The sequence below is a fragment of the Enhydra lutris genome, unplaced genomic scaffold (assembly GCF_002288905.1).
Source record: "Enhydra lutris kenyoni isolate GAN:26980312 unplaced genomic scaffold, ASM228890v2 scaffoldscaffold21, whole genome shotgun sequence".
Classification (NCBI taxonomy): domain Eukaryota; kingdom Metazoa; phylum Chordata; class Mammalia; order Carnivora; family Mustelidae; genus Enhydra; species Enhydra lutris.
In genome coordinates, this window is record NW_019154105.1 from 26116848 (window position 1) to 26143144 (window position 26297).

Genomic DNA, 26297 nt, shown 5'->3' on the forward strand with positions numbered 1-26297 from the left:
GAAGTTTTCAATCATTATTTCTTCAAATGGGTTTTCTGTCCCTTTCCCTCCCTCTCTCTCTCTTCTCTTTCTGAGACCCAATGTCTCAGAAATATTAGTATGCTTGATGTGGTCCCAGAGGTCCTTTAGACTATTTTTAAAATTTTTTTTCTTTTTCTGTTTTGATTATGTAAATTATATTCATTACTACTGCCTTTGAGACCACCAATCCATTCTTCATCATCTAATCTGTTGTTGATTTCCTCTAGCATATTTTTCATTTCAGTGATTGTATTCTTCAGTTCTGAATTTTTTTTTTTTTTTACATTTTCTATCTTTCTGTTGAAGTTCTGGCTATATTTATCTATTTACAGTCCTGAGTTCAGAGAACGTTTTTTATGACCATTACTTTGAACTCTTTATCTAGTAGATTGCTTATCTCTGTTGTTTTGTTCTGTTAGGAGGTGTTATCTTGTCCTTTCATTTGGAACATATGCTTCTGTCTCCTCATTTTACTGAACTGTCTGTGTTTCCAGAATTAGCTAGATCAGTTATATCTCCCAGTCTTGAAGAGGCAGCTTTCTGTACGAAGTGTCCTGTGGGGCCCAGCAGTGCAAACCCTCTTAGCCATCCAAGCCAGGTGTTCCCAGGGTATCCCTTGTGCCTGCTGTGTGCACTCTTCTGCTGTGCTCTCGCCACAACTGTTAAGTGTGCACTAGTGAGCTAGGCTGGCCCCCAGCCCATCTGGCTGAGAGTCCCAGCTGTGATTGCTACAGGCATGCTGGTAGGCAGGGCAGCCCTAGTACAGCTGGCTCTGAGTCTGGCTGTGACCACTGTAGGTGCTCTAGTGATGGGGGGCTGTCCCCATCCTCCCTACCCCTGGAAAGGGCTACTTGGAGGGGGCTCCAGTGATGGCTGAGGCTGCATGCAGATAGGGTGGGGTGAGGATCACTCAGGAGGGGTTCTGGCTGGGGCAGGTGGGTTGGGCAGGATGAGTTCTCAGAGAAACACTAGGGTAGGGGCAGGTGGTGCTACCACAGTAGATAGAGGGCATCAGAAATGGCCCTGCCAGTGCCAGGCCAGCTAGGTAGAAGGGAAGTAAATTTAAAAAAAAAAAAAAAGTGATGTCCACTAGCCCTTCACTCCCCAGAGAATGTTCCAATATTCCCTAAAATTAGTCAGTGGATTTCCATCACATGTACCCCAGGAGCTTTTCAAACTACTGCCTCTGTGCTGGGACTGGAGCCAGTGAGATTGTACATGTGTCCTTCAAAACCAGTCTCTGTTTCCTACTGACTTCTGGCTCTCTCAGACCTGAGCGCCACCAGTTTCTGAAGTCAAACATTATGGGGTCTCATCTTCTCAGGGTGAGGAGTCCGCATGGGGCCCAGACTCTTCACTCCTCAGGGAAAGCCTGTATGGTTTGACATTACCACCCCCCATCTCTGCTGTGTGGGTCACTGGGTTGGGGCATGGTCCTGATTAGACTGTATCTCTCCTCCTACAAGTCTCAGGGTGGTGTTTTCTTTATATCCTTAGTTGTATACGATCTTTTCTGTTAGTCCTCGGGCCATTCTCAGAGAGAATTGCTCCAAATGTTGTTGTAGTTCAGTGTTGTAGATTTGTCAGAGGAGGTGAGCTCACTATCTTCCTTCTCTCCCATCTGGATCCCGTCCGCCGCTAGGTTTCATTTTCTATTACTTTAGAATGGCGAGTGTCTAGCTTATGAAAAGGAATTTACTCTGGATTTTAATTCATTCTACAAATATTGTGAGCTTTCTATGGAGCCAGCTGCTGGGAAGGTAAAGATTTTAACCCACACTCTCTACCATTAAGATGCTCATGACTTAACTGGGGCAACTGAGGAATTTCCAGCTGGAAAGTGCCAGAGGTTATGAAGGCTTATAAGAAAAGAATAATTTTATCCTGGGGTTTAAGAAAGCCTTTTAAGAAATGACCCTTAAGCCAGGTCTTAAACTCAGAGTAGGGTTTTGTTGGGCAGAGAAAGAGGGGGAAAGGGAATTTCAAGCAGACACTAGAGCAGACAAAAAGGCAGTGGGTTGGTAGCAATTCCCGTCCAGAGCAGACAGTGTTTGTGAAAGTCTGGGGGTCAGTTTGTACTGTATCTTTACCTGCTGCTTGCCCAGCACTTTTTTTTAGGCTTTAAAAGTAGTCATTCTAGTATGAAGTTGCAACTTTTGGTTTCCCCACTTAGTGCCAGGAATTGGTGGGTTGATTGGTTGGTAATTCGGACACAAGAATTCAGGCAAATGGAAATCATTCACAAGTAGCCGTTGTGTGTTGTTTACATAGTAACCAGTACTCCTCATTTTACATCAACATTTATAAATTCCCCAAACTGCATTTCTGATGTAAACATGAGGATGAACACTTAAGAATGTGTCCAGTAATTAGGTTTTTTGTTTGTTCATATTACCATTGATTAGAAGAGGTTTCTTGTCCAACAGGACTTAAATTATCCAGGAATCTTTTAAATTTTTTGTTTCCTAAAAAGTCCCCAAACATACTATAATGCTTTTCCTTGAGGCAACTTCCAAACAAATGATCTGTATTTTTTTTTAAATCAAATGTCAATAGCCAAGCAATTATTTTGATTAAACAATAATTAGATGCTGGCAGTTTGCAACGTCCAATTTGCAAATTACCCCTTTACCCATTTTCTTAAATGACAGGGTACATGCTAACCCTGATCAGGTGGTATTTCCTAAAAATGTGACTGAGCTAACAAAGAACTTCATTATTTTAACCATCAGCTCAAATTACCATTGTCTTCCCCAGACATACCCCTTTCCGGGCATGCTGAGTACTTTCCCTGAGAGGGACGAGCTCTCAGCCACAGGATGATAGCATTGCCTACCATGTTTTTAAAAATTTATTTATTTATTTATTTATTTATTTATTTATTTATTTTCAGCATAACAGAATTCACTGTTTATGCACCACACCCAGTGCTCCATGCAATACGTGCCCTCCCCAATACTCACCACCTGGTTCCCCCAACCTCCCACCCCCCGCCCCTTCAAAACCCTCAGGTTGTTTTTTAGTGTCCATAGTCTCTCATGGTTCTCCTCCCCTTCCAATTTCCCTCAACTCCCTTCTCCTCTCCATCTCCCCATGTCCTCCATGTTATTTGTTATGCTCCATAAATAAGTGAAACCATATGATAATTGACTCTCTCTGCTTGACTTCTTTCACTCAGCATAATCTCTTCCAGCCCCGTCCATGTTGATACAAAAGTTGGGTATTCATCCTTTCTGATGGAGGCATAATACTCCATAGTGTATATGGACCACATCTTCCTTATCCAGTCATCTGTTGAAGGGCATCTTGGATCTTTCCACAGTTTGGCGACCGTGGCCATTGCTGCTATGAACATTGGGGTACAGATGGCCCTTCTTTTCACTACATCTGTATCTTTGGGGTAAATACCCAGTAGTGCAATTGCAGGGTCATAGGGAAGCTCTATTTTTAATTTCTTGAGGAATCTCCACACTGTTCTCCAAAGAGGCTGCACCAACTTGCATTCCCACCAACAGTGTAAGAGGGTTCCCCTTTCTCCACATCCTCTCCAACACACGTTGTTTCCTGTCTTGCTAATTTTGGCCATTCTAACTGGTGTAAGGTGGTATCTCAATGTGCTTTTAATTTGAATCTCCCTGATGGCTAGTGATGATGAACATTTTTTCATGTGTGTGATAGCCATTTGTATGTCTTCATTGGGCCTACCATGTTTTTGATTCAGGAACCTTCCTCATTCTGTCTACCATTAAGAAGTTTCAAATGCTTGAGCTGTCTCTATTTGCTAGCCTAACTGATCCTTCCCTCCCCATGGTGCTGATGGCTAGTGAACTTTGACTGAGGATCAGAAATAATTCTGTGATTTTTCTGAGGTCAGATTAGAGCTGAAGTTACAGGAAACCAGCATCTTTGTGGCAGGCTGGATAAGCTAGTTTAGGCTGAATGCATGGAACTGTAAAAACAAGAGATTCAAAAGTTCAGTTTGAATCTTCTTGGTTTACCAGCTGTATGGTTTTGGGCAAGAGACAGAGCCTTTTATTTGTTTTCTTAAATGTGTGACGAAAGGGACTGTGTAGCCCACACTGAGTGGCTTTGGGAGTTCTAAATGAGAGTGAAAGAAGAGTGAGGGTATGTGAGGCATATGAAGGCCCTGTGACTGCAGACAGCTATAAAATGTAGATTACTATTTGTGCAACATATGCATGCTTTCTGGGAGCTCCCAAATCCAGCACAAATTCCCACCTGTATATTCTGAGTCCCTCCACATGAGACCTTCAGATCATGTGTAAATTTGAAGAAAGCACCCCCTTGGCAAGTGGACAGGTTTCTTTTTTTTTTTCTTTCCTTTCTTTCTTCTTTCCTTCCTTTCTCTCTCTCTCTCTCTCTCTCTCTCTCTCTCTCTCTCTCTCTCCTCCCTCTGTACCCCTCCCTCCCTTTCTTCCCCAAAGAAAGGTCCCCTTCCTATTGGTAGATGCATCCTCTCTTAGCATTTGGCTGGGAAAGTAGAGCACTAGCTGAATGTCAGCCCCCTGAAACCATCAGTTGGCCCCCTTTGTGCAGGAGCCAAACTGTCCGACTATGTTTTTTTCCCCCTAAACCTTATAATCTCAGAAATGCAATTAGCTTTCTGGGAATTGGATGGGTTCTAGAAGTAAGATTTCCTACTAGAAAGACATGGGCTTAAAGTCAGACAGACACATTTTAAGTTTTGATCTGCCATTTACTAATTGTGTTAGAATGAAGGACTTCAAAGAAAAGCATCTTGGTGGTCTTGTTATGTGAGTGACTTACCATCTCTAGATCTGTTTCTGTATCTGTACAATGAAGAGCAGCAACATGTTCATCACAAGTTGGTGGTATTAATTGTGGGATACCACATCTGAAAGGGTAGTACAGAACTCAGTAAGCGTTCATTTCCTTGAGTGCCACTTCTGCCACCTCCAAACCTGGCTCTTTGGTTTTCCCTGATACAGGAAACCTCACTCTTCATAACTAGTTCTTCAAATCACAATTTTAACAAGATAATGACTTTAGCACTAACAAAGTCCAAGGAAAGCCTTGATGACTATAACTTCAAAATGGGGGGGAGGACACAGTTTAAAAACCATAAGACTGTTTCTTATCAAACCATGTCTTCTAAAAATAAATCAACACCACTAACATTAAGAGAGTAGACATCAGCTAAATCTTCTGAGTTTTGGTGGAACAAAGGCCCTTATCCAAAAACATCAGTTTCATATAATCCAACTGATGGTCAATTTAAGAATAGGCTGGCCAGCCAGATTACAATTAAGTTAATAGATAAAGTTGTCCTCTGAAAATCAGTTCTCAGTATCCTGCTTTTCAAAATCCTCTATAATAATTAACCAAATCCTCTATCATTGACAGGCAAACAGGAGAATGGGGGAAACTGTGAACAGAGCCATCATAGGGTATTTCGGGACAGCTGGCAGAGTAAAGAGAGCTACTAATTGTTTTAAGAGTCTGAAGATATACCTGAATCCATAGTGATTTCTATAATGTATTTGGGTCTATCTTTACTCGTAGAGGCCAAAACTAAACTTCCAAGTTCACTTATAAAACAGAAAATTGATGGTCTCCTTCTAGTAATCCACTGACTGATTTTATGAGATGTATAATTTATATTTGAAAACTCACTGTACACAGCTTGAGATAATTTTCAAAGTTCAAAACATAATGGTCTTTTTTCAATTTAATTTATTTTATTTTTTAATTTAAAAAAAACGTTTTATTGTGTTGTTAGTTACCATACAATACATCATTAATTTTTGATGTAGTGTTCCAAGATTCATTGTTTCTGCACCACACAGTGCTCCAAGCAATATGTGCCCTCCTTAATACCCACTACTAGGCTCACCCAACCCCCCACCTCCCTCCCCTCCAAAACCCTCAGCTTGTATCTCAGAGTCCATAGTCTCTCATAGTGGTCTTTCTCTGTAACAATACTGAAACATAAACCCATGCTCAGCTAGGTATTTCCTTGGAAGTTTCCTAGAGGGTCCTGTTGTTCAATCCAGATGGAGGTTTACTTGCTTATTTATCTGTATTTATATTATGATAAACAATTCACGAATGAAATACTTAGCATCTTAATAGAAATGTAAAATTTTAGAACCGTGCAAATCCAAAGGATGTTAGCCCCCAAGTCCATCATATGAAGATGTGGGTCTTTGCCCTTTGTGATAATGCTCTGCAGCTTTACTTCCCGGTCTCTTGTTTCTATTTTTGGCAGGGTAAGAGCTTGATTTGAACAACCTGAAGTCCACATTGCTCTAATAATTCTAGGGACCATGTTCATTCCCTTGGGAATAATTGGACAGATTAAAATGTTTGACCCCAGTGATTTCAGTGTGGTTCTCTGGTGATAGATTTTAGTCATGAATAGTTTGAGTGATAAATTGGATGGTTGGCAAGTGGCCAAAGTTTAAGTTTCACTTTTTTTTTTTTTCCTATTCCCTTTCTTGGTTTACTCTTCCCTAGGGACTGTTGAATTTCTAGAGAAGTAAAATGAATAAGAATTAAATGGAATGAAACCTAAAAGGCAACCTAAGAGCCTGCAAGTGATAGAGAGTAGGAGGGCCAGGTTCCAGATTCAGCCGGGGTAATAGGAGTCAAAACTAAACAGTGAAGTTTGGAAGGGTCAATAGTAAAGACAGAGCCTTTAACATGCAGTCAAACCCTAAACTCAGTTGAAAATCATTAAGAGCACGTGGTGGGCAAATAGTAATTTAAGACATTGACCCACATCAAGGATCTTATCAGGGGTGGGGGGGTGAGGGAGAAGCAGGTGTGGAAATGGATGTTAATTTTAATAATGCCCCTTTACTTTATTTCGATTTTTTGTATAAGAGTGTCAAGCCAAAATGTATTCACCTAGCTTTATTGAAGATACTTTTCATAAACAATCATGGTATTTCAGGCAAGACATGATCAGAGTATACAAATTTCAAACTTCCTTCTTCAATGAACCAACAAAATCAGAAAGACTATAAAACCCAGGGAATAGGGGTTTTTTTTTTCTATAGGTAATTGGAATCAAGAATTTAATTATTGAGGGGCTCCTGGGTGGCTCAGTTGTCAAGCATCTGCCTTCATCTCAGGTCATGATCTCAGGGTCCTGGGGTGGAGCCCCCCTTCAGGCTTCCTGCTCTATGGGAAGCGTGCTTCTCCCTCTCCCACATCCCTGCTTGTGTTCTCTCTCACTCACTCTCTCGCTCTGTCAAATCAATGAATAGAATTGTTTTCAAAAGAAGAATTTAATTATTGAAATATTCCTGTAGCATCATTGACGTGTTCATTAAGAGCCTCCTATATACCAAACGCTCAGCATGGCTCCCAGTAGGAATTTATCATTTTAAGCACAGACTTAGATCTAAAAGAGAATCCAGTAGGTTCTATTTAAAGATTTTAACCAGTTAAGGTAATAGGAAAAAAAAAAAAAAAACCCTTTAATATGGCTTATTATTATCCACAGGAAACCATCACTGTGTTTACTGAGGCGGTATTTTGATTTACCCCTTGACCGATATATGAGTTTTAGGAATATTTCGTGATCATGTTGGCTGCCCTTTGATAGGTTGTTTGCCTGGTTATATCTTCATTATAGCATGCTAGTAAACAAAACTAAGAATTCAATTGCTAGCGTTTTAGATGAAATGGATTCATGCAGCACATTAAAGCCTCTCACACACACGCTGTGGAAGATCTGGATAAGTGGATCCTGTCCAGTGGAGGAAATGACAATGAGTCTTAATTTCTCCCCTTATGCAAGTCCAAATGATTTCCACAGAGAAAGAAACCTTATTCCACCTCTTTCCCTGGGGGATTGGGATAACCAGGTTCTACTATCCAGACTTTATCCCAGACCATTCTCTGCACAGCATTTAAGGAAGGATGGGGAAGATGACTAGCTACCCTCAAAGCAAAGACACCTGGTCACCCAGACATCAACAATGAAATGATTTCAAGAACTTACAAGGCAATGATTGGTCAGTGGGCAGATTGTGCAAAGCAGATTGTGTAATTTGTCCAATTAAAATCTGTGAGATGGAAAGGATTAGGATATTTCTCACCCATGACCTCAATTTGAGATTGCCTTGGGGAGATTTATGAAAACCCCAATGTTTAATAGACTGACCCCAGCGATTCTGATTTAATTGGCCTGGAGTATCTACTAGGCTGAATCTTAAAAACCTTCCGAGGTCATTCTATTTTTCAACAAGACAACTGAGAACCACTGGATAGTGTAACAAGCATGCTGATATACTGAGAGCAGTGTTGTTTAACAATATATCTCAAAAAACTTAAAAATATATATTTACTTGGTCTAGTTATAGAAAAACAACACAAAACTGAAATATATGTGTCTACATGCCTCTGCCTTGAAAAGAAGTTGGAAGAATAAATAGATTTGTATGGCTTTTCTTTGGGGATAGAGCTTTTATAGGTTATTTTCATTTTTCTCTATTTTCAAAAATTTCTTTCCTGAACCTATGTTGTTTTTCAAATTTAATAAGACCATTTATACTGGACTCTAATAAAACTCAGAAACATTTCCTGAATACATCACGTCCTCACCCCTATACGCAAGACATGGTCTTGGGGAGTTTTGATCTAGTCCAAAACACACGCCAACGCCCATCAGCACTCCATGTCCGTACGTGGCAAACACCAAGCTCTTAGGGTAAATAAGTGCAGCTCCTACTGTCCTTGTTTGTCTGTCAGTCTTTCTTCTGTGCTAGATGCTAAGAGAGAAGAGTCTTAGGGCACCTAGCCTTGTGCCTTACATTTGGTGGGCTGTAGCCATCACTCAAATATTTGTGGAATAAATGAGAGAAGAAAGATTCTTCTGACACTTCCAGGGAGAAAATGGGATTGGGGCAGGACGTGGGTGAATGAGTTGGATTTGTCTGGATGGTGACCACTCCACGTGAGGAGCCAACTTGGACAAAAACCTGGGGTGGAGGCGGGCATGGCGTGAACAGGGACAGTTTGTAGACCTGCTCAATAGCAGAGAGCCCTGTCTGGAGCAGCAGCTGTGCCAAACCACAGTACTGAGGCAGGGGGACAGGTAGAAGGTGGCCTGGTGAGAGAGACGGAGAAAGAAGAGGCTTCCAGGGATCCAAGAAGTAAATAACAGGGTCCCTCACTTTTCCTGTGCATAGAAGCATCCCCTCCCTCCATTTGCATAACACATTTTGGGGGAAAGGAAATACGATTCACAGAAGGGGAAAGTGGTTTCCTTCCAATATAGGGAAAGGGAAGAGGAGGCTCCTTTAGCAAATAGAAATGGGCTGACGAAATAGGATTTTTGTTTGTTTCGCAGAAAGATTTGACATAGAAGAGTCCAATACCTTTGCATGACACGCGCTCGCACAGAGTGAGGAAGGGCGCGCTTTCTCACCATCTGACAAGTACTTTGTCCAGGAGGGTTCCTGACACCCAGCTCAGAAAGGGCCTGGAGAAAGTCCAGCATTTCCTAGTTATCCTAAGAGCTGGAATGGAATGCACTTTGAGGAATGAAGGAAATGCTTTAAAATGTCGTCTGGAAATGATTTCTGCTCAAATGCCTCACCGCCATCCTCCACCCCCACCTCCGTGCCAAGGTGTCCCCTCTGGACATGCCCTGGGGCTGTGTGGACATTCGAGAAAAGACTCCTCCTGAGCGGTTGGAGAGCTCGGCTGCTTTCAAAGCCAGCAGGAAACCTCCCTGGGCAGCCCTCGGAGATTTGAAAACCCTCACCACCACGAAATCCGCCCTTTCCTAGTTCCCCTAAAAACATTTCCTAGTCATTCCTGAAATAGAAAATACAGTTGATCCGTAGCCCGGTTTCCCGAAAATGAGAAGCTAAACGTGGGTTATTTCCCAGTGTTTTAAAGGTAAAAATGACCATTCTGAATGGAACCAAGAATTGCAGAGACCAAATGTTCACCAGAAAGACCACCTCCCCCTCCCACCCCCGCCGCCGCCACCACCACCACACACACACCCTAAATCCATGGACGGTGGATGGAAAACTCAAGTCATCTGTGGCATGAGAATTGTCTGCACTCCCTCCCCCGGAGTGTCCGGGCAAACAACTCCGTGACCCCGAAGATGCTGGAGGCTCAGAGAATGGATAAACTATTCTGACGTCTCTGTGAGGAATGGACCTGGCATCTGGACCGTGCCCGAGCCCTCAGCCATCCCTCATGAACCACTGTCAACTCCACATCTGGTTGCGGCTTTAGTCTCCTCAGCTGTCACCCCAGGGAGCAGCCCTGGTATTTATCAGGCTGTCCTGGCTATCAGCTGGGCTCTTCCTAACTAAACAGTGGAGTCAATTCTTTTAGTCGCTGGAAGCTTTGGAATTCCATGAGGTTTGGACCTGCAAGGCACGGTGCCAAGTTTGAGGGTGGCCCCTCTGGACATCCTTCTGGGAGGGTGTGGTGTGAGCACATGCTGGGAGGCACCTGAAACCACCGCAACCCCACCCAGCTTGTTTCTGTCATTGTTCCATTGTGGCAGAAGCCTATGAAAGGGACAAAGCCTGAGTAGGAGTACCATGGCGAAGGGTGACTTATTTGGAGCCAGCACTCACTCCGTTCTGACTTTCTACATTTAACATTCTATCTCTGCTGCTTACATGGCGACCAGCACATTCTGGTCTACCTGGGAACTGACCTGGAAATCCCTGGGGGCACCTAGTGGCTCAGTCGGTTAAGTGTCTGACTCTTGATTTCAGCTCAGGTCATGATCTCAGGGTCGTGGGACCAAGCCCTGCGATGGGCTCTTTATTCAACGAGGAGTCTGCTTGTCCCTCTCCCACAGCAACTCCCCCTGCTCTCCTGCTCCTCGTTCTCTCACTCTCAGATAAGTCTTTAAAAAAAAAAAACCTGGAAATTCTTCCTTCCAGGACCCCAGTCAGTCCTAAGCAAACTGGGATGCTTGGTCACCTTGGATGTCAACTGTGTAACCCTGGGTGGGTGACCTTTTGTATTAAGTTTCCCCATCTGCGCAACAGCGATAATTTTATCTACCTCATTATGTTGGTGGGAGGATTCGATGAAAGAGGGTAAAGTGCTTAGACCTGCCTGACCCATGTTAAGGACTGTGTGTGCGTGTATTATAAGGTGACTTGCCAGTGAGTGACATGGTTTTCATTGACAATGGCATCCCAGACTGAGGAGGCATGTTTGACTCTCAGCTCCTTTGCTTACAGCCCTGTCATCTCGGATAAGTTACTTTACTTCTCTCATCCTCGTGTGTCCCCATTTGTAAAATGGGAATACTGGAACGTGCTGGGGCGATATTTGGTCCAACACACTGTAACACCATGGCTGGTGACAAAGACTGAGCACAGAACAAAGGACAGCTCAGGTAGTTACTGTTATGACTTGCTGTCAACAGGACAGACCATGTATCCCTAGCCAGTGTGGGACCAGTGGGTCTGAGTCTTTTCTCACTCTGATAGAATAGAAGCCCCTTATCCATCCCAAGGATCCATCCCAAGACCTGGAGGAGACGCCTGAAACTGCAGATAGTATCAAACCCTCTATTATCAGTACATACACACCCATGATACAGTTTAATTTATAAATGAGGCACAATAAGATATTAACAACTAATAATACGCTAGAATAATTATGATGATATACTGCAGTTTACATGAATGATCTCTCTCAAAATGTTATTGTATGGTACTCACCCTTGTTCCTCTTGTGACCGGGATGATAGAATGCCATGTGACGAGTGGGGTGAAGGACACAGGCATGGTGTAGCGTGAGGCTACTACTGGCCTTCCAACTGTACATCAGAAGGAGAATCATCTGCTTCCCAGTGGTTGTTGAGTGACTAACAAACCAAGGAAAGCGAGACAGTGGTTAAGAGGAGGACACTGTAAATCCCATTTTCCACCCAAATGCTATATATTTATACTATATATTTGAATATGAATGCCTCGACTAAGGGGCCCCTTCTAGAAGATGATGCCCATACACCCTGAAAGGATCATTTTTTTTTAAGATTTTTTATTTATTTATTTATTTGACAGACCGAGATCACAGGTAGGCAGAGAGGCAGGCAGAGAGAGAGAGGGAAGTAGGCTCCCCGCTGAGCAGAGAGCCTGATGCGGAGCTCGATCCCAGGACCCCGAGATCATGACCTGAGCGGAAGGCAGAGGCTTAACCCACTGAGCCACCCAGGTGACCCTGAAAGGATCATTTTAAGCCTCCACCTCTTAGGATGCTTGGGTGCACACCTATTCTTGGAGATACTAGGGTTTGGGAGACAGTAAGTCCAAGGGCATTTGGGGTACATTGTATCTGCCTCTCCCTGCCATCGACCCAACAACATGCTCTATAGACACGGCCCTAATGATGTGGCAAAAGTGAAGGTATGGACAACAGAAAGATCACTGCTCATGTCTGTCAGCTGCAAGCCTAACTATGCCAACAGCCCCACTAGGCAGATCCTGCTGTTGGCATTCCTCATAGCACTGCTCAGTAGTGGACCATATCTATAGGAAAGCATATGAGGCTTTATGGGGTTCCTGGGTGGCTCAGTTGGTTAAGCATCCAGCTCTTGATTTCAGCTCAGGTCATGAGCTCGGGGTCATAAGATCGTGTCCTGTGTCAGGCTCCACGGTCAGCAGAGAGTCTGCTTGAGATTCTCTCTCTCCCTCTGCCTCTGTCTTCTCCCCAATGCCCACACTCTCTCCTCTCTCTAAAATCAACAAATCTTAAAAATATATAAGGTTATAAATAACCTGCTTCTAAGGTTCTTTGCTTCCCCCTCCCCAGCCTCCTACATTGCAGTCAGCTCCAAATCCTCAGCGACCAGGGTGTGTGGTGTCTTATGGTGCAAAGGTGCATCCCTCCATTAAAAGTCTTGGGTTCAAATCTCCATGCCTCTACTTATCAGCTGTGTGACCTTTGGAAAGTTAACCGCTCTGGGCCTTAGTTTCTCACTAACCAATGGTGATAGGGATCTTCCTCACTGAATGGCCATGAGGACTGAATGGGTTAAGCTGTGTAAAGCATGCAGAATAATACCTGGTGTGTAGTTACATATACTATCCATGTTGGTTGTAATTATGTTATTAACTCACAAGTTGAGATTTGAAGGATAAAAAGATGTAGCCACAGATTATCTTAAGACCTAACTCTGTACACAAATAGAAAAACATAGAAAAGGACAGCCATTCACATTAGGTTAAAGAATATCTACTTCTTCCCTGCCTCCCACAAAATAGTGACACCCCACAGAGTCTGGCCAAGTCTTTTTAATGTGTGCACAGCAGTGGGTGATCTGTCCCATAGATCACCATAGGAAGAGATCAGCGTCTTGGGTAAACCAAGTAAGTGTGCTTGCTTAGGTTGTCCATCAGACCCATCCGTTTCCTGAGCCGATTCTACCTTAAGATCACCCCGCACCTCTCCCCACTTCACCGTGCCTGAGTCAAGAGGCTGGCGTTCCAGCTGCCCAAAGCTTGGCCTGCGTTTCCCCTATTGCTTTCCAGTGTGTTTTTAATTTGCCCTTTCTGGTACTCATTAACAAGTGAGGCAGGGGTGGTTGGAATTGCTGGGGACATTTTCCCTGGTGGTTTGGAGGCAGAAGAAAGGGACTAATGAGAGGAAGGAGTATGTGGTCGGTGGTGATGTAAGAAGTCCATTGGCTCCCCAGGGGGAGAGTCTTTCAGGCTCAAGTACATAGGCCGGGTCTAAACGAATTCCCAGAGGGTGGGCTTGACCAACTGACGACCTCTCTTACTTATTAACTGATGTTTACTTCACTTGTGACTACACAAAAGTGCTAATGACTGTTTTCACGTATGGTTTCTAGTAGCTTCGTGAGCGACCATGTAATTCCATCCCAGGGAACATGGGTTGTAACTTAGAGGAGGAGAAAAAGCAATCCAGACAAGGAGGAATGACTTTACCTAACATTCTTTGACCGGAGAGATTACTGGAGAAGAGGCAGGTATAGTGAGTGAATTCTAGAAACTACCTGATCTGAACTCAGGAAGTTCCCTAAGGAGATCCTGTTCTGGGACCAGGCTGCCTGAGAGCCAGACGAATCCTCTTAATAGGAGTGGTGTTGCTGTTAATTGAGTCTTATCCAAGTAACATGATCAGGATTAATTCGCAGGGGTGGGTCCTGCCCGAGGGTGGGCTCAGGGAGCTCAAATGGGACTGTTTTGGGAAGATGATGATTGATGCATTTATTTTTATCTTAAACACAAGAATTTCTAGTGCTGTGCATTAAAAGGATCATGAAATACTAGTCATCATGTATTTAAAATATATAGCCTGCCTTCTTCGAAAAAAAGAATCCAGGCAGCCTGCAACAAATAAAACACATCTGGGCCAGCACAATTAAAAGTATAAACATAAAGCATCTAATAAAAGGAGTAAGGAAAAACACAGCACAGGGCATTATGCTAAGTGAAGTCAGTTAAAGACAAATATCATATGATCTCACTTAAATGTGGAGTATTAAAAAAAAAAAAGAGAGAGAGAGAGAGTTCCTTAGGGCGCTTGGGTGGCTTCGTGAGTTAAAGCCTCTGCCTTAGGCTCAGGTCATGATCCCAGTGTCCTGGGATCAAGCCCCACATCGGGCTCTCTGCTCAGCAGGGAGCCTGCTTCCCCCTCTCTCTCTGCCTGCCTCTCTGCCTACTTGTAATCTCTGTCTGTCAAATAAATAAATAAAATCTTTAAAAAAAAAAAAAAGAGTTCCTAGATACAGAAAACAGACTGATGGCTGTCAGGAGGGGGATGAGTGTGTGAAATGGGTGAAGGGCATATAAAGGTACACATATCCAGTTATATAATAAGCCATGGAGATGAACGCACGGCATGGTACTACAGTTAATAACACTGTATGGCATATTTGCAAGTTGCTAAGAGTAACTCTTAAAAGTTCTCGTACAAGGAAAACATCACTGTGTGGAGCTGACGGGCGTTAAGTAGACTTCATTTTGATCATTTTGTAATGTATACAAATATCAGATCACGCTGTCTACCTGAAACTAACAATGTCATATATCAATTATACCTCAATAAAATCCATCAAAATAAGACAGCACAATTAAAAGTATAAACAGAAAGCATTTAGTAAAAGGAATAAGAGAAAGCAAGTGTTTCCCAAATCTCTCAGGCTGCTGATGTACTCACATGCATGAGTGCTGTCAGCACAGTGTTAAGAATATCACAGTAAACAAGACAAGCTGGACTTTTAATCACATGGAAACTACGTTCTTTTCGGGGGAGACACATATTTGCAAGGGAAGCAAGTAAACATACAAATTAATTTCCAAAGACGTGAAGGGCTAGGAAGTGAAATCAGGAGCCCGCGGGAGAGGAGGTCCATTTTAGATGGACAATCAGAGTCTCTGAGGTGACTTTGAACCTTCCACTCTCCACTGCATCCCTCCGGCTCCCACCTATTCTCTCAAGTGTCAGCATCTGATTTCTCAGTGCCCAATTATCTCCTGCCCCCACAGGCATGGCTTAATCCTGCTGAACCTCAGAAGTGGATTAGCGACTGGTAGTCAGGTGTCTTGGGTTTATCCCAGCATCTGTCCTCCTCTTTGGTCTTACTTTAGGGCTTTTTCTTTTTGTTTTCCCACCCCATCAATGTCACTTGGGACTAGTCCATCCCAAGTCCATTATCAGGACTGAGCCCAATAATGCTGGTACCTGCCATGGACTTGAATCTTTGGGACCATCGAATCTAACATTCATATCTAGATTGCCAGACCAACGTCCTTCATTTTTCTAGACTCAGCTCCAGTGTCCTGTCCTCTGGGAGGCCTCCTCTGGTTACCTCCAAGCAGAGCAAGTGGCCCCTTCCTCTGATCTCTCAATACTGGTCTCGTATCTCCTCTTTCAGATAATGTGGCCTGGTGATTCTTTGTTTTCATGTTCGTCTCCTTGAGTGCATTCACTGCGTAGGGTGGTTTCTTTCTTTGCCTCCAAAGTGTCTAACATCATGCCTGTTATACAACCACCACGCTAATTACTGCTCATCGCTCCTATATTCCAGGTGCTATTAAGCAATTTGCGTGAATTTTTAAACCTTATGGTAAACATTATTGTTCCCATTTTATATCAGGAAATGAGGCTCAGGGATTAAGGAATTTGTTCAAACTCACAGAGCAGGAAGGTGGCAGACTTAGGATTCCCACCCAGATGTTTTAGACTTGAAAGCCTGTGCTTTTCCCACTTCACCGCATAGTCTTTCTCAGGAAGCATTCCATAAGTCTATATTAAATGAAAAACAAAGTATTTTAAGATTACTTGCCCTGCTCTACCAACACAATCCATCAAAAGAAGATGTATGGTAACTATTACTTAGTTCTACCATGTGTATACTAGTTTTGGAACCCAGATCAAATAAAATCCTGTTGGGTATCGAGGAGGGATTTTAAAAAAGAGTTACTAGGGAAGTATGTGCAAAGGAGAGAAGGAATCAAAAAAAGGTTTTCCCTCTTCTCTCTCATTTTTCTCCTCTAGAGTTGGAGTGAGGGAAATTAAAAGAAACATCATGAGCTTGCTGAGGGGAAGAAAGGAGACGGCATCCTATCACAATCATGATAATTGCATTGTGGGGATCATGGGGTTGAATCTGTCCATTCTGTGTTTGGTAATTTCAATAAAGTGAACACCAGAAGGGTGACTGTCTTAGTTCAACTCAACAAATGTTGACTGAATGCCTCCCCTAGCAAAGGTACATGCTGTTCACACCCTCTAAGAGGCACCGGGGTAAGACTTTGTCCCTTTATAGACCCTGGAGCAAGACTTGCCCGGAGCTAACTGATTGGCGGGGGCAGAACTAATGTGCCTTGAAGGTAGGCAGGGAGTGATGTGGGAATCTGCAAGCTGACTTCCTGCAGCACCAATATGAGCTCCAACGAGGAAGTCATCGTGCTCCTAGAACGATCAAATTTCACAGTTTGGTCTATTGGCTAAAGTATGAAACCAGACTCTTCCCAGCCTCCCTTTGGAGCTTGCATGCTGTAGAGAAAAAATAAGCAGAACGGAGGGAGAGCGGATAAGATGTGCCAGGGGGGAAAAAAAGTTGCTTTGAGTAGGGTGGTCAGGGAAGGTGGATTTTAATCACAGACCTGAAGATGAGGGAGCAGACCCCATGGAAACCCGGAATGATTGTTCTATAGGGGGACAACAGCAGACTGCAAAGCCCCCCAAAGCAAGGATATGCTGGGCCCTGTGAGAACCAGCAGGAGGTGCATGAGTGAGGGGTGGGGATGAAGGCAGAAGTAATGGGACCGAGGACACAGGACTTAGTGAGCCACTGTGAGTACCGTAAGCTCTATGGAGAATGAATGGGGAAGGGAGACAAGTATAAAAGCAGGGAAGCCTCTTTGGAAGCTATTGTAATAATCCAGGCATTGATGATGGTCGCCTGGACCAGGATGGTGGCCGTGGAAGTGATGAGAAGTAGTTGGAGTCTGGATGTATCTTCTTGGTTGTATTTGGAGTGGTGAGAGAAAGAAAGGAATTGGGGATGACTCTGAGGTTTCTGGCCTGAACAACAGGAAGGATGTAAGGTGCTATTCAATAAAGCTGAGAAGATGTGGGAAGAGCTGGTTTGGCAGGGAAGCTTAGGGTGTTTGGATATGTTGAGTTCAAGGTGCCTATGAAATGTAGAAGTGAAGACATGAAGGAAGCAGCTTGATCTATGAACCTGGAGTGCAGGAAAGCTCTGGGCTGGAGGCCAGGCCATGGGAGGGGAGAAAGCATGGACCCCCCACAGCCTGGATTCCAATCCCAGCTCTACTCTGTGAACACGGACAAGGCTTTCTTTCCCCACATCCTCATCCATGAAGTGAAGGTGGCGTCGTGACTATTTCAGGACAGTCGGGATGATTCAAGAAGACTACATATGCGGAGCATAACACAGTACATAGTCGATCAATAGGTAATAGAGTTCTTCTTCCCAACCCCCTTCTGGGTTGCCAGACCCGGTGTGGAGCCCACGATCCATACAGATAGGGCAAAGTCTGGAATGTCAGGAGGAGGAATTGGGAGTATCTGGTAAGCAGATACTTATATTTCCCAATATTTCTACAGAAAATTTTTGAGTAAATTGTGTTGGGGAGGTTAGGATGGATGGGAGGGGGACACACATGTCTGAGGCCCAGTCTCAGTATGTGGGGTCACCAGCTCCTTGATAAAGCTCTCTCAGAGCCTGAAACACTATAGGTTCCTGAGAATCTCAATGGCTTGTCCCCCTGTGGCCTCATCCAAGGACACAAATGAGAGCCTGTTGCTATCTCATGGTGACCTTGTCTCTTGCAGTCTCGGGCCTGGGCCCAAGGTCCCTGAGCAAAGTTTGAGTGATTCTTTCTGTTCAGTGGAGTAGCTGAAGCCTAACAGCCAGCCATTGGCAGAGAAACTCACTTCCCTCCAGAACCCCCGATCTTGATTCTCTTTGCCTGAAAGAGCAAATACATCCATTAGGGTTGAATGGCTCCCTTTCTCATTATGTAATAGCTTAGGGCAAGTAATTAGCTCTCTTAGCAGTGAAAGACAAACAGCTGAGAATTCGGGCTCCTGCTCTGACTTCTTTGATCAGAAATAGGGCTGGGTAGAAAATCCCAAATAGGGGCGCCTGGGTGGCTCAGTGGGTTAAATCCTCTGCCTTCAGCTCAGGTCATGATCCCAGGGTCCTGGGATCGAGCCCCACATCCGGCTCTCCGCTTGGTGGGGAGTCTGCTTCCCCCTCTCTCTCTGCCTGCCTCTCTGCCTACTTGTGATCTCTCTCTCTCTGTCAAATAAATAATAAAATCTTTAAAAAAAAAAAAAAAGAAAATCCCAAATAAGATATTAAAATGCGAGTAGAACTTATGAGTACATTTAATAAGGTTGCAGGACATAAGGTTAACTTAAAAAAAATCAATTGCATGTCTGACTACTTGCAAAGAACAAATGGAAATTGACATTCAAATAGGTCATAGACAGTCAAGTCTTCGGTGAATAGAAAGAGTTAGTTCTCCCTTTCCAGTCGTATTCTGTTTACTACTTTTTCTTGCCATAGTGCCCTGTTAAGAACCTATAGTGCAATACTGAAAAGGAACAGTGAGAAAGGATATCTTTGTCTTGTTCCTGATTTCAGTGAAAAAGCATGCACCTTTCAACATTAAAGATGTTGTTAGCTGTGGATGTTTTATAGATATTCTCAAGTTGAAAATTTCCTTTTTATTCCTACGTTGCTGAGAGGTACAGGCATATAATGAATATGAACTTTATTACATTATTTTTGTACTTATAAAAAGATAGGGCTGGGGTAGATCATAAAAGGGAACCCCCTTTTGGAGCCATCTCCCCATGCATGAACGCACACACCCTCACTCAAGTGGGGACAGAAGGAGATTGGGGAAAGAGTTAAAGGAGGGTAGCATTGCCTCAAAGGGGACTGAGAAGAGACAAATGGGTCAGACCTACTCACACTGGCAGGGTTGGTTGGTTTGTTTTAATTCCCACAAGTAGAAATTGTTACCCCTTGAGATAGATCGGGCTCACAGATGTGTTTTTTTGGCCCATGCCATGGGTTTTAAAATGTTGAATTTGTTGTTAACTTTTAAAAATCAAGAGGCTACATATTAGAAACTAGACTTCAGCTTATAAAGTTTTCATTCCAGCGACACTAGGCTGTTTTTTTTTTCTTGAGGTTTATCTGACATGTAACTATATCAATGATTAGTTTCAGGTACACAACATAATGATTTAATATTGTAAAATGATCAGCACAGGAAGTCTAGTTAACATCATCGATTGCATAGTTACAAATTTTTATATTGGGGAGAAATTTTAAGGTTTACTTTCCTACCAACTTTCTTTTTTCCTTTTTTTAAAGTCTTGGGTTTTTTCCCCCCTTTATTTTTTTTTAATTTTTTTAAATATATAATGTATTGTTTGCTTCAGGGGTACAGGTCTGTGATTCATCAGTCTTATACAATTCACAGTACTCACCATAGCATATACCCTCCCCAATGTCCATCACCCAGCCATGCCATCCCTCCCACCCTCCTCCTCTCCAGCAACCCTCAGTTTCCTGAAATTAGGAGTTCCTTATGGTTTGTCTCCCTCCCCCATCATACCAATGTTCAACTACGCAATACAGTATTATTAACTATAGTCACCATGCTATACGTTATATCCCTATGACTTTTTTATTTTATAACTGATGTTTGTAACTTTCTGATCTCCTTTACCCATTGTATCTACCCCCATATTCTCTCTGGCAACCCCCAATGTGTTTCTATCAGCCTGGGGCTTTTTGTCTTGTTTTTGCTACTATGATTTTGGATTCCACACATAAGTGAGATCAGATGGAATTCGTCTTTTTCTGACTTACAGCACTTAACACAACGCTCTCAAGGTCCACCCACGTTGTCACAAATGGCAAGATTTCCTTCATTTTTATGGTTCAATAATATTTTATCTTATAGATAGCACATTTTCTTTATCCATTCCTTTATTGATGGACACTTAAATTGCTTCCATTTCTTGGCTTGTGTAAATAATGGGCCAGTAAACATGGGGTGCAGATGTTTTTTTGAATTGGTGTTTTTGTTTTCTTCAGATAAAGACCTAGACATGAACTGCGGGGTCTTATGGTATTTCTGTTTTTAGTTTTTTTTTTTAGGAACCTCCATACTGTTTCCCAGAGTGGCTGCATCAATTATGTTCCCACGAGCAGCACACCATATCTTCACCAATACTGTCTTCAGTAACAGCCATTCTAACTGGTGATATCTCAATGATATCTCACTGTGGTTTTCATTTGCATTTCCCTGACAGAGATGTTGAGCATATTTTCATGTACCTGTTGGTCATCCGTGTATGCCCATTTTCAATCTGATTGTTTCTGCTATTATATGAATTCTTTGTGTATTTTGGATATGAACCCTTTATCAGATATATGATTTGTAAATATTTTCTTCCGTTTTGTAGTCTGCCTTTTCATTTCATTGATGGTTTCCTGTGCTGGGCAGAAGCTTGTTAGTTTCATGTGACCCCACATGTTGATTTTTGCCTTTGTTGTCTTTGCTTTCAGTGTCAGGTCCAAAAAGTGATCACCAAGGTCGATGGCAAGGAGCTTACTGCTTGTATTTTCTTCTAGGAGTTGTAGGGTTGCAGGTCTTTAATCCATTTTCACCTAATTTTTGGATATGGTGGGAAACAGGGCTCGAGGTTCATTCTTTTGCATGTGGCTGTCCAGTTTTCCCAGCACCATTTATTGAAGACTGCCCTTTTCTTATTGCATATTCTTGCCACTTCTGTCATAAATTGATTGACCATATATGTATGGGTTTATTTCTGGACTCTATTCTGTTCCATAAATCCATATGCCTGTTTTTATGCCAAGATTATAATGTTTTGATTGCTATGGCTTTGTAAAATAGTTTGAAATCAGGCAATGCCTACAGCTTGGTTCTTTCTGAAGATCGCTTTGGCTATTGGAAGTCTCTTATGGTTCCATACAAATTTTAGGTTATTCTATTTCTGTGAAAAATAACATTGGAAGTTTGATAGGGATTGCCTTGAATCTGAATTGCTGTAGGCACTATGGACACTTCAATAATACCAGTTCTTCTAATCCACAAGCACAGGATATCTTTCCATTTATTTGTACCATCTCTAATTTCTTTTGTCAATGTCTTCCAGTTGTCAGTGTACAGATCTTTCACCTCTTTGGTTAAATTTATTCTGAGGTATTTTATTTCTTTTGATGCAATTATAAGTGGAATTGCTTTCTTAATTATCAGAGATTGTTAGTATATAAAAACACAACAGATCTTTGTATATTGATTTTATATCCTGCAACCTTACTGAATTCATTGATTGGTTCTAATAGTCTTTTGGTGGGATCTTTAGGGTTTTCTATAATATCATGTCATTTGCAAATAGTGACAAGTGTACTTCTTCCTATCCAGTGTGGATGCATTTGATTTCTTTTTCTTACCTAATTGCTCTTAGGCTGGTCTTCTGGAGACAAGGACCAGTGAAGGTCTGTAGCAGCTGCTGGGCCTTGAATTCGAGCAGCTCATCTCACCATGGTCCCCACCTGGCCTCCTCATCCTCGATTCCTCACTTCGCTAGCATATGAGCTTCTAAGACTTGGTTTAAAGTAGGATCAGACGAGGCAAATAATGAACTCAATATGAAGGACAGACTTGATGTTTACCTAGTTCAGAAGTGAACAAAGAGAGAAAGAATGTGAGGGAAGTTAGATCAAAGGGAGGTTGTGTGGTTAGCCAGACTATTATGATGAGGTATTGAGGCTCTTTCTTACAGACAATGTATACTCTTCTATCCGAAGTGGTTAAGGTCACTGTCAAAAGGGAGCCCTCCACTGCAAAACAGCTCATGCTTCCTGGTTGGCTGAATTCAGCAGGACACCTCATCAGAGCCTCTGTGGATTATGTGGGGTCTATCATGCTTCAGCTCAACTCCATTAGTAGCAAACTCATGGACTCAGGAATTTTTGCAAGAACGGGGTTCATTTTCTCTTCTTGCTCCCCATTCCCTTACAAAAAAAAAAAAAAAAGGACAAAAATGCCATGGCACATCCGTTGTCCACTTCTATATTAAGACTGATTTGCCTCTGCTAACTTTGATATAGGAGCTCAGGATCCCAACACTATTATTACAAAAAAAAAAATTCATTTTCAGAGTTGCTTTGTTGAACAGATGGTATACCAAAGTGCATAGTTTGGTTGAAAAATGGGTTTTTTATGTTCCTTGTGTTCATCATTCAAGTTCATGGCCATCACCCATCACCACCTGAGAGTACTTAGTGCTAGGGATAACTAAAAGGGAGAATAAATCCTGCTTGCTTTGAACACAGCCCAGGGTTCACTGTATGTTCCTGTACTGGCCAATGCTAATCAGCTCTTCCCCACTCCTCCCCTCTTTTGTGCTTATAAATCAAGAGGCCTCAGAATTAGTCACCACGAAAGAGATAATTAGTGAGTACAAGCTGCTACCTTCATAGATCATTCCGTGTCTTGGATTCAAGCTAAGCCAAGAAACTGGAACAGGCAACATCACACAATTATGAGTTGCTTTAGCAGAACATTGTTTTATACAAGGCATACGATTCTGAATGTTTAAATCTAGATTCTGTACCCCCCTGGCCGTTGTAAGGATAGCTATGATAAGAGGCCAAAGGGAAGGTTTCTTACCTTCTTTATATAGTTTTTCCTTTCCTAGACTAAAAAAAAGTGACTCTGGAACCCCAAGAACTTGGAACAGCAATGGTTTCTTAATGGCATGGTCTTCAGCGTCTGATATTTTAAATACCTTAAATCCTCCACATAGATACAGCAGCAAATAAGATTTCCCTTTGTTCCACCGGGGTATGCTATATCCTCCCAGGAAGCTATGGCTTGTGCCCTTACTAGCCATTTGTCCAACTGGAAAATTCATTTCCTGCTCTGGCAGGGCACATGGTCAAGGGCATTGCTTCCCCAAGAAGAGAAAGCCTGTTTCCAGTCCAACTAAATAGTCTAGGAACTTCCTTCCCATGCGTTGCTAACCAAATATTGCTGGCTTGTGTGGAAGTGTTCCACTCATGTATTTATGACTTTGGAGCTGTTCAAACGCATGCTGGCTTTTATTTTTTCCATCACACAGCAGTTCTTCCAATTTTTTAGTTTCCCATATCAACCACTTTGCTATTTTTAAGCAGAACAATTTCCAGCCAAAGTAGCTAATCAGAACAGTAAAACCTTACCAATTCAAGCCAGCAGCTTGAATTCTTTTGGTGAGGGAAAGACTAGCATTAACAATGGGAGGCCTGTTTTCATCTTCTATAAGCTAAGGGTATAGGATTGTATAATCAAAATCCTTTTCTACTAATATTAAAACCACATCTCATCAAATCTAAGATGCCATTGATCATACAACACATATTTTATGTGCCAACCGTTTTAAATATTGCCACTGGTTACATTATTCCAAAGCACCTTTAAAGATTTCCCTGCAGCGTGCGGACTGGTCGCATCAGACTCCTACGGATTTGAAATCCATTCAGACAAATTTGGTGACCTCTCCTGCCCTCTAGTTGTATTGTTTGGCATGAAATAGTCCAGTCCTTTTGAATGATCTCAGTAACGAAATATAACGCTGCTTTTTATCTCCTTGGGGGAATCTTACTTTCTAAGCAAATAAAGCATTTGCTTGTTCTTCGCCAGAAAATATGGAATTGCTGTCATCCTCCTAACAATGAATATTCACTTCATCAAACTCAAACTTACATCCCGCTCCTCTGTTTTTGAGGCTTTTAATATATACAGTGACTTTTCACCGCAGTGCTGAATCATAATGTAAACCTTTTTCTAAGACATTGAATGGCAATGAAATTCCATGGCAGAGTATCAAGAATGGACGCAACTCAATGAAAGTTACAAGATGGCCCCAGTGACTGTGTTTGTCCTGCTCAGATAACGCCATCTGCATCATGATGGCAGCTTGGCAGTAGAAGCTGCCTGACTCCCTCCACCACCCGTGCATTCTCATCTCAGAGATGTTAAGAGTGTGAACAAACCAGCATCCCAGAAATAGAAGTAACTACAGTCTCCTGATGACTTACTGTATCTCCGTCAGGGTACTAAAAATCCTGACTTAATATCGACCTGAACTCACAGCAGCCCCAAATGTATGTGTAGGTTAGAAAGTTTAACCACGTTAACAAAATTGCCCGAGACTACACGGGCCAATCAGAGCGAGGAATCTGATCCAGACAATAATCCATCCTGTCCACCAGCTCTGAGTTTCTACAGGCCATGTAAATTGGGTGCATATCAACTATAGATGGCCATTGGATTCCTTTTACTTTCAAGAATGTGAAGCATCTCTCCAAATAGACTTTCAGAGGGTTATTTAAAATAGCTGAACCACATAAGATTTTCTATAATGAATTGATAAAAATAATTATCATCCATTATAAGCAAATGGCCATTTGTTAAAGGGGCTCACCCCCATGATTTCTGCATTCACAACAACTGTGGGCGCTGCTGGGGCCATCTGCAGCTGCTTGCTCACCGCAGTATGAGATCGTCAACTCATCTCCACCTTCTGACCAAAACCCTACCTAAGAGCTGAAATGACTCTCTCAGTGACACATAGACAGACAGTCACAGCAAAATATGGACCTAGATCAGCTTATACCTTGGCCTCTTGGCCCTCGGATTGGCTCCTCAGCATGGAGAGTGAATGGTTATTAAAAAATTATGGTTTTCTTTTTATAGACCATGAATGTAGTTTTACTTTCCCAATGTTAGAAGACATGACAATGAATGGGACTTCAGTGCACAGGAGTCCCCGGCCCCTGGTTCCGGCCAGCAGCCCAGAGGTGAAACATGGAAGCCAGCAAGCTTGCCTCTAGAGAATGCCGACGCCAAGTAGCCCCTGTGGCTTTGTGGTGATGGCGATTCTGTCTCCACAGACAGTTAAATATGGAATCTGGGAGGAGCTTTGTATCTATGTTCAGTGCTTTGGGAACCAAACCCAAAAGAAAGAACCAAGTGTTACTAAGGGCTCTTGTGGTCAAAATAAACACCAATGAGAGGGAGTTACGAAGTCCAAACAGTTGAGAACTGCCTGTCTCAAGCTCTAGTCTTGTAGACACCATGAGGACTGTATAAATTTGCATGCCAGAGGCCAGTGTAGAGAGTGCTTTAAGAGAATGCAGAAAGCATTTTTTTTTTAAATTGTTTCCTCGAATCACTAAATCATTTAGTTAGTGAGTGTATATTGAGCCCCTACATGGAATAGAGGGAGGGCGGGACTTGGAGCAAACAACTCCCGTTCCCAGTGCAGCAAGCATGAGTACTTGAAGAAGCTGGGCTGAACAATGAGCAAAGCCAAAGCCTTTTCTGACCTCCCACTGGTTGTTTTTTGTTTGTTTGTTTGTTTGTTTGTTTTTTTAACAGCTGTAAAGGTGCTTCCCACTATGGCCTGACCAAAGACAAGAAGAGGCGCTCTCAAGATGGCTGCCCAGACGGCTGTGTGAGCCTCACGTCAACAGCGCTCTCCCCAGAAGTCTCTGAAGCTGCCACCATCTCCTTGGTGACCAATGAGCCTGGCTTAGACAACCCTGCCTACGTGTCCACAACGGAGGATGGTCAGCCAGCAGACAGCCCACTGGACTCTGGCCGGAGCAACCGAATGAGGGGTGAGTCAAGTGGGTGGTTGTCTGGGAATGGGCTTCTTGCCTTGAGATTGCCCTCTGTGGAATATTTACTGTA

General features: G+C 42.8%; 1 protein-coding gene across 2 annotated transcripts in view; it reads left to right on the top strand.

Moving 5' to 3' along the window:
• LOC111148925 (ligand of numb-protein X 1) overlaps positions 1 to 26297 on the top strand; it is a 102731-nt gene that overhangs the window by 39911 nt on the left and 36523 nt on the right. For both annotated transcript variants that reach the window (XM_022505722.1, XM_022505723.1), the window contains exon 2: positions 25983 to 26224. In XM_022505722.1, the coding sequence (XP_022361430.1) occupies positions 25983 to 26224 (242 nt within the window). The remainder of the gene's footprint in view (positions 1 to 25982; positions 26225 to 26297) is intronic.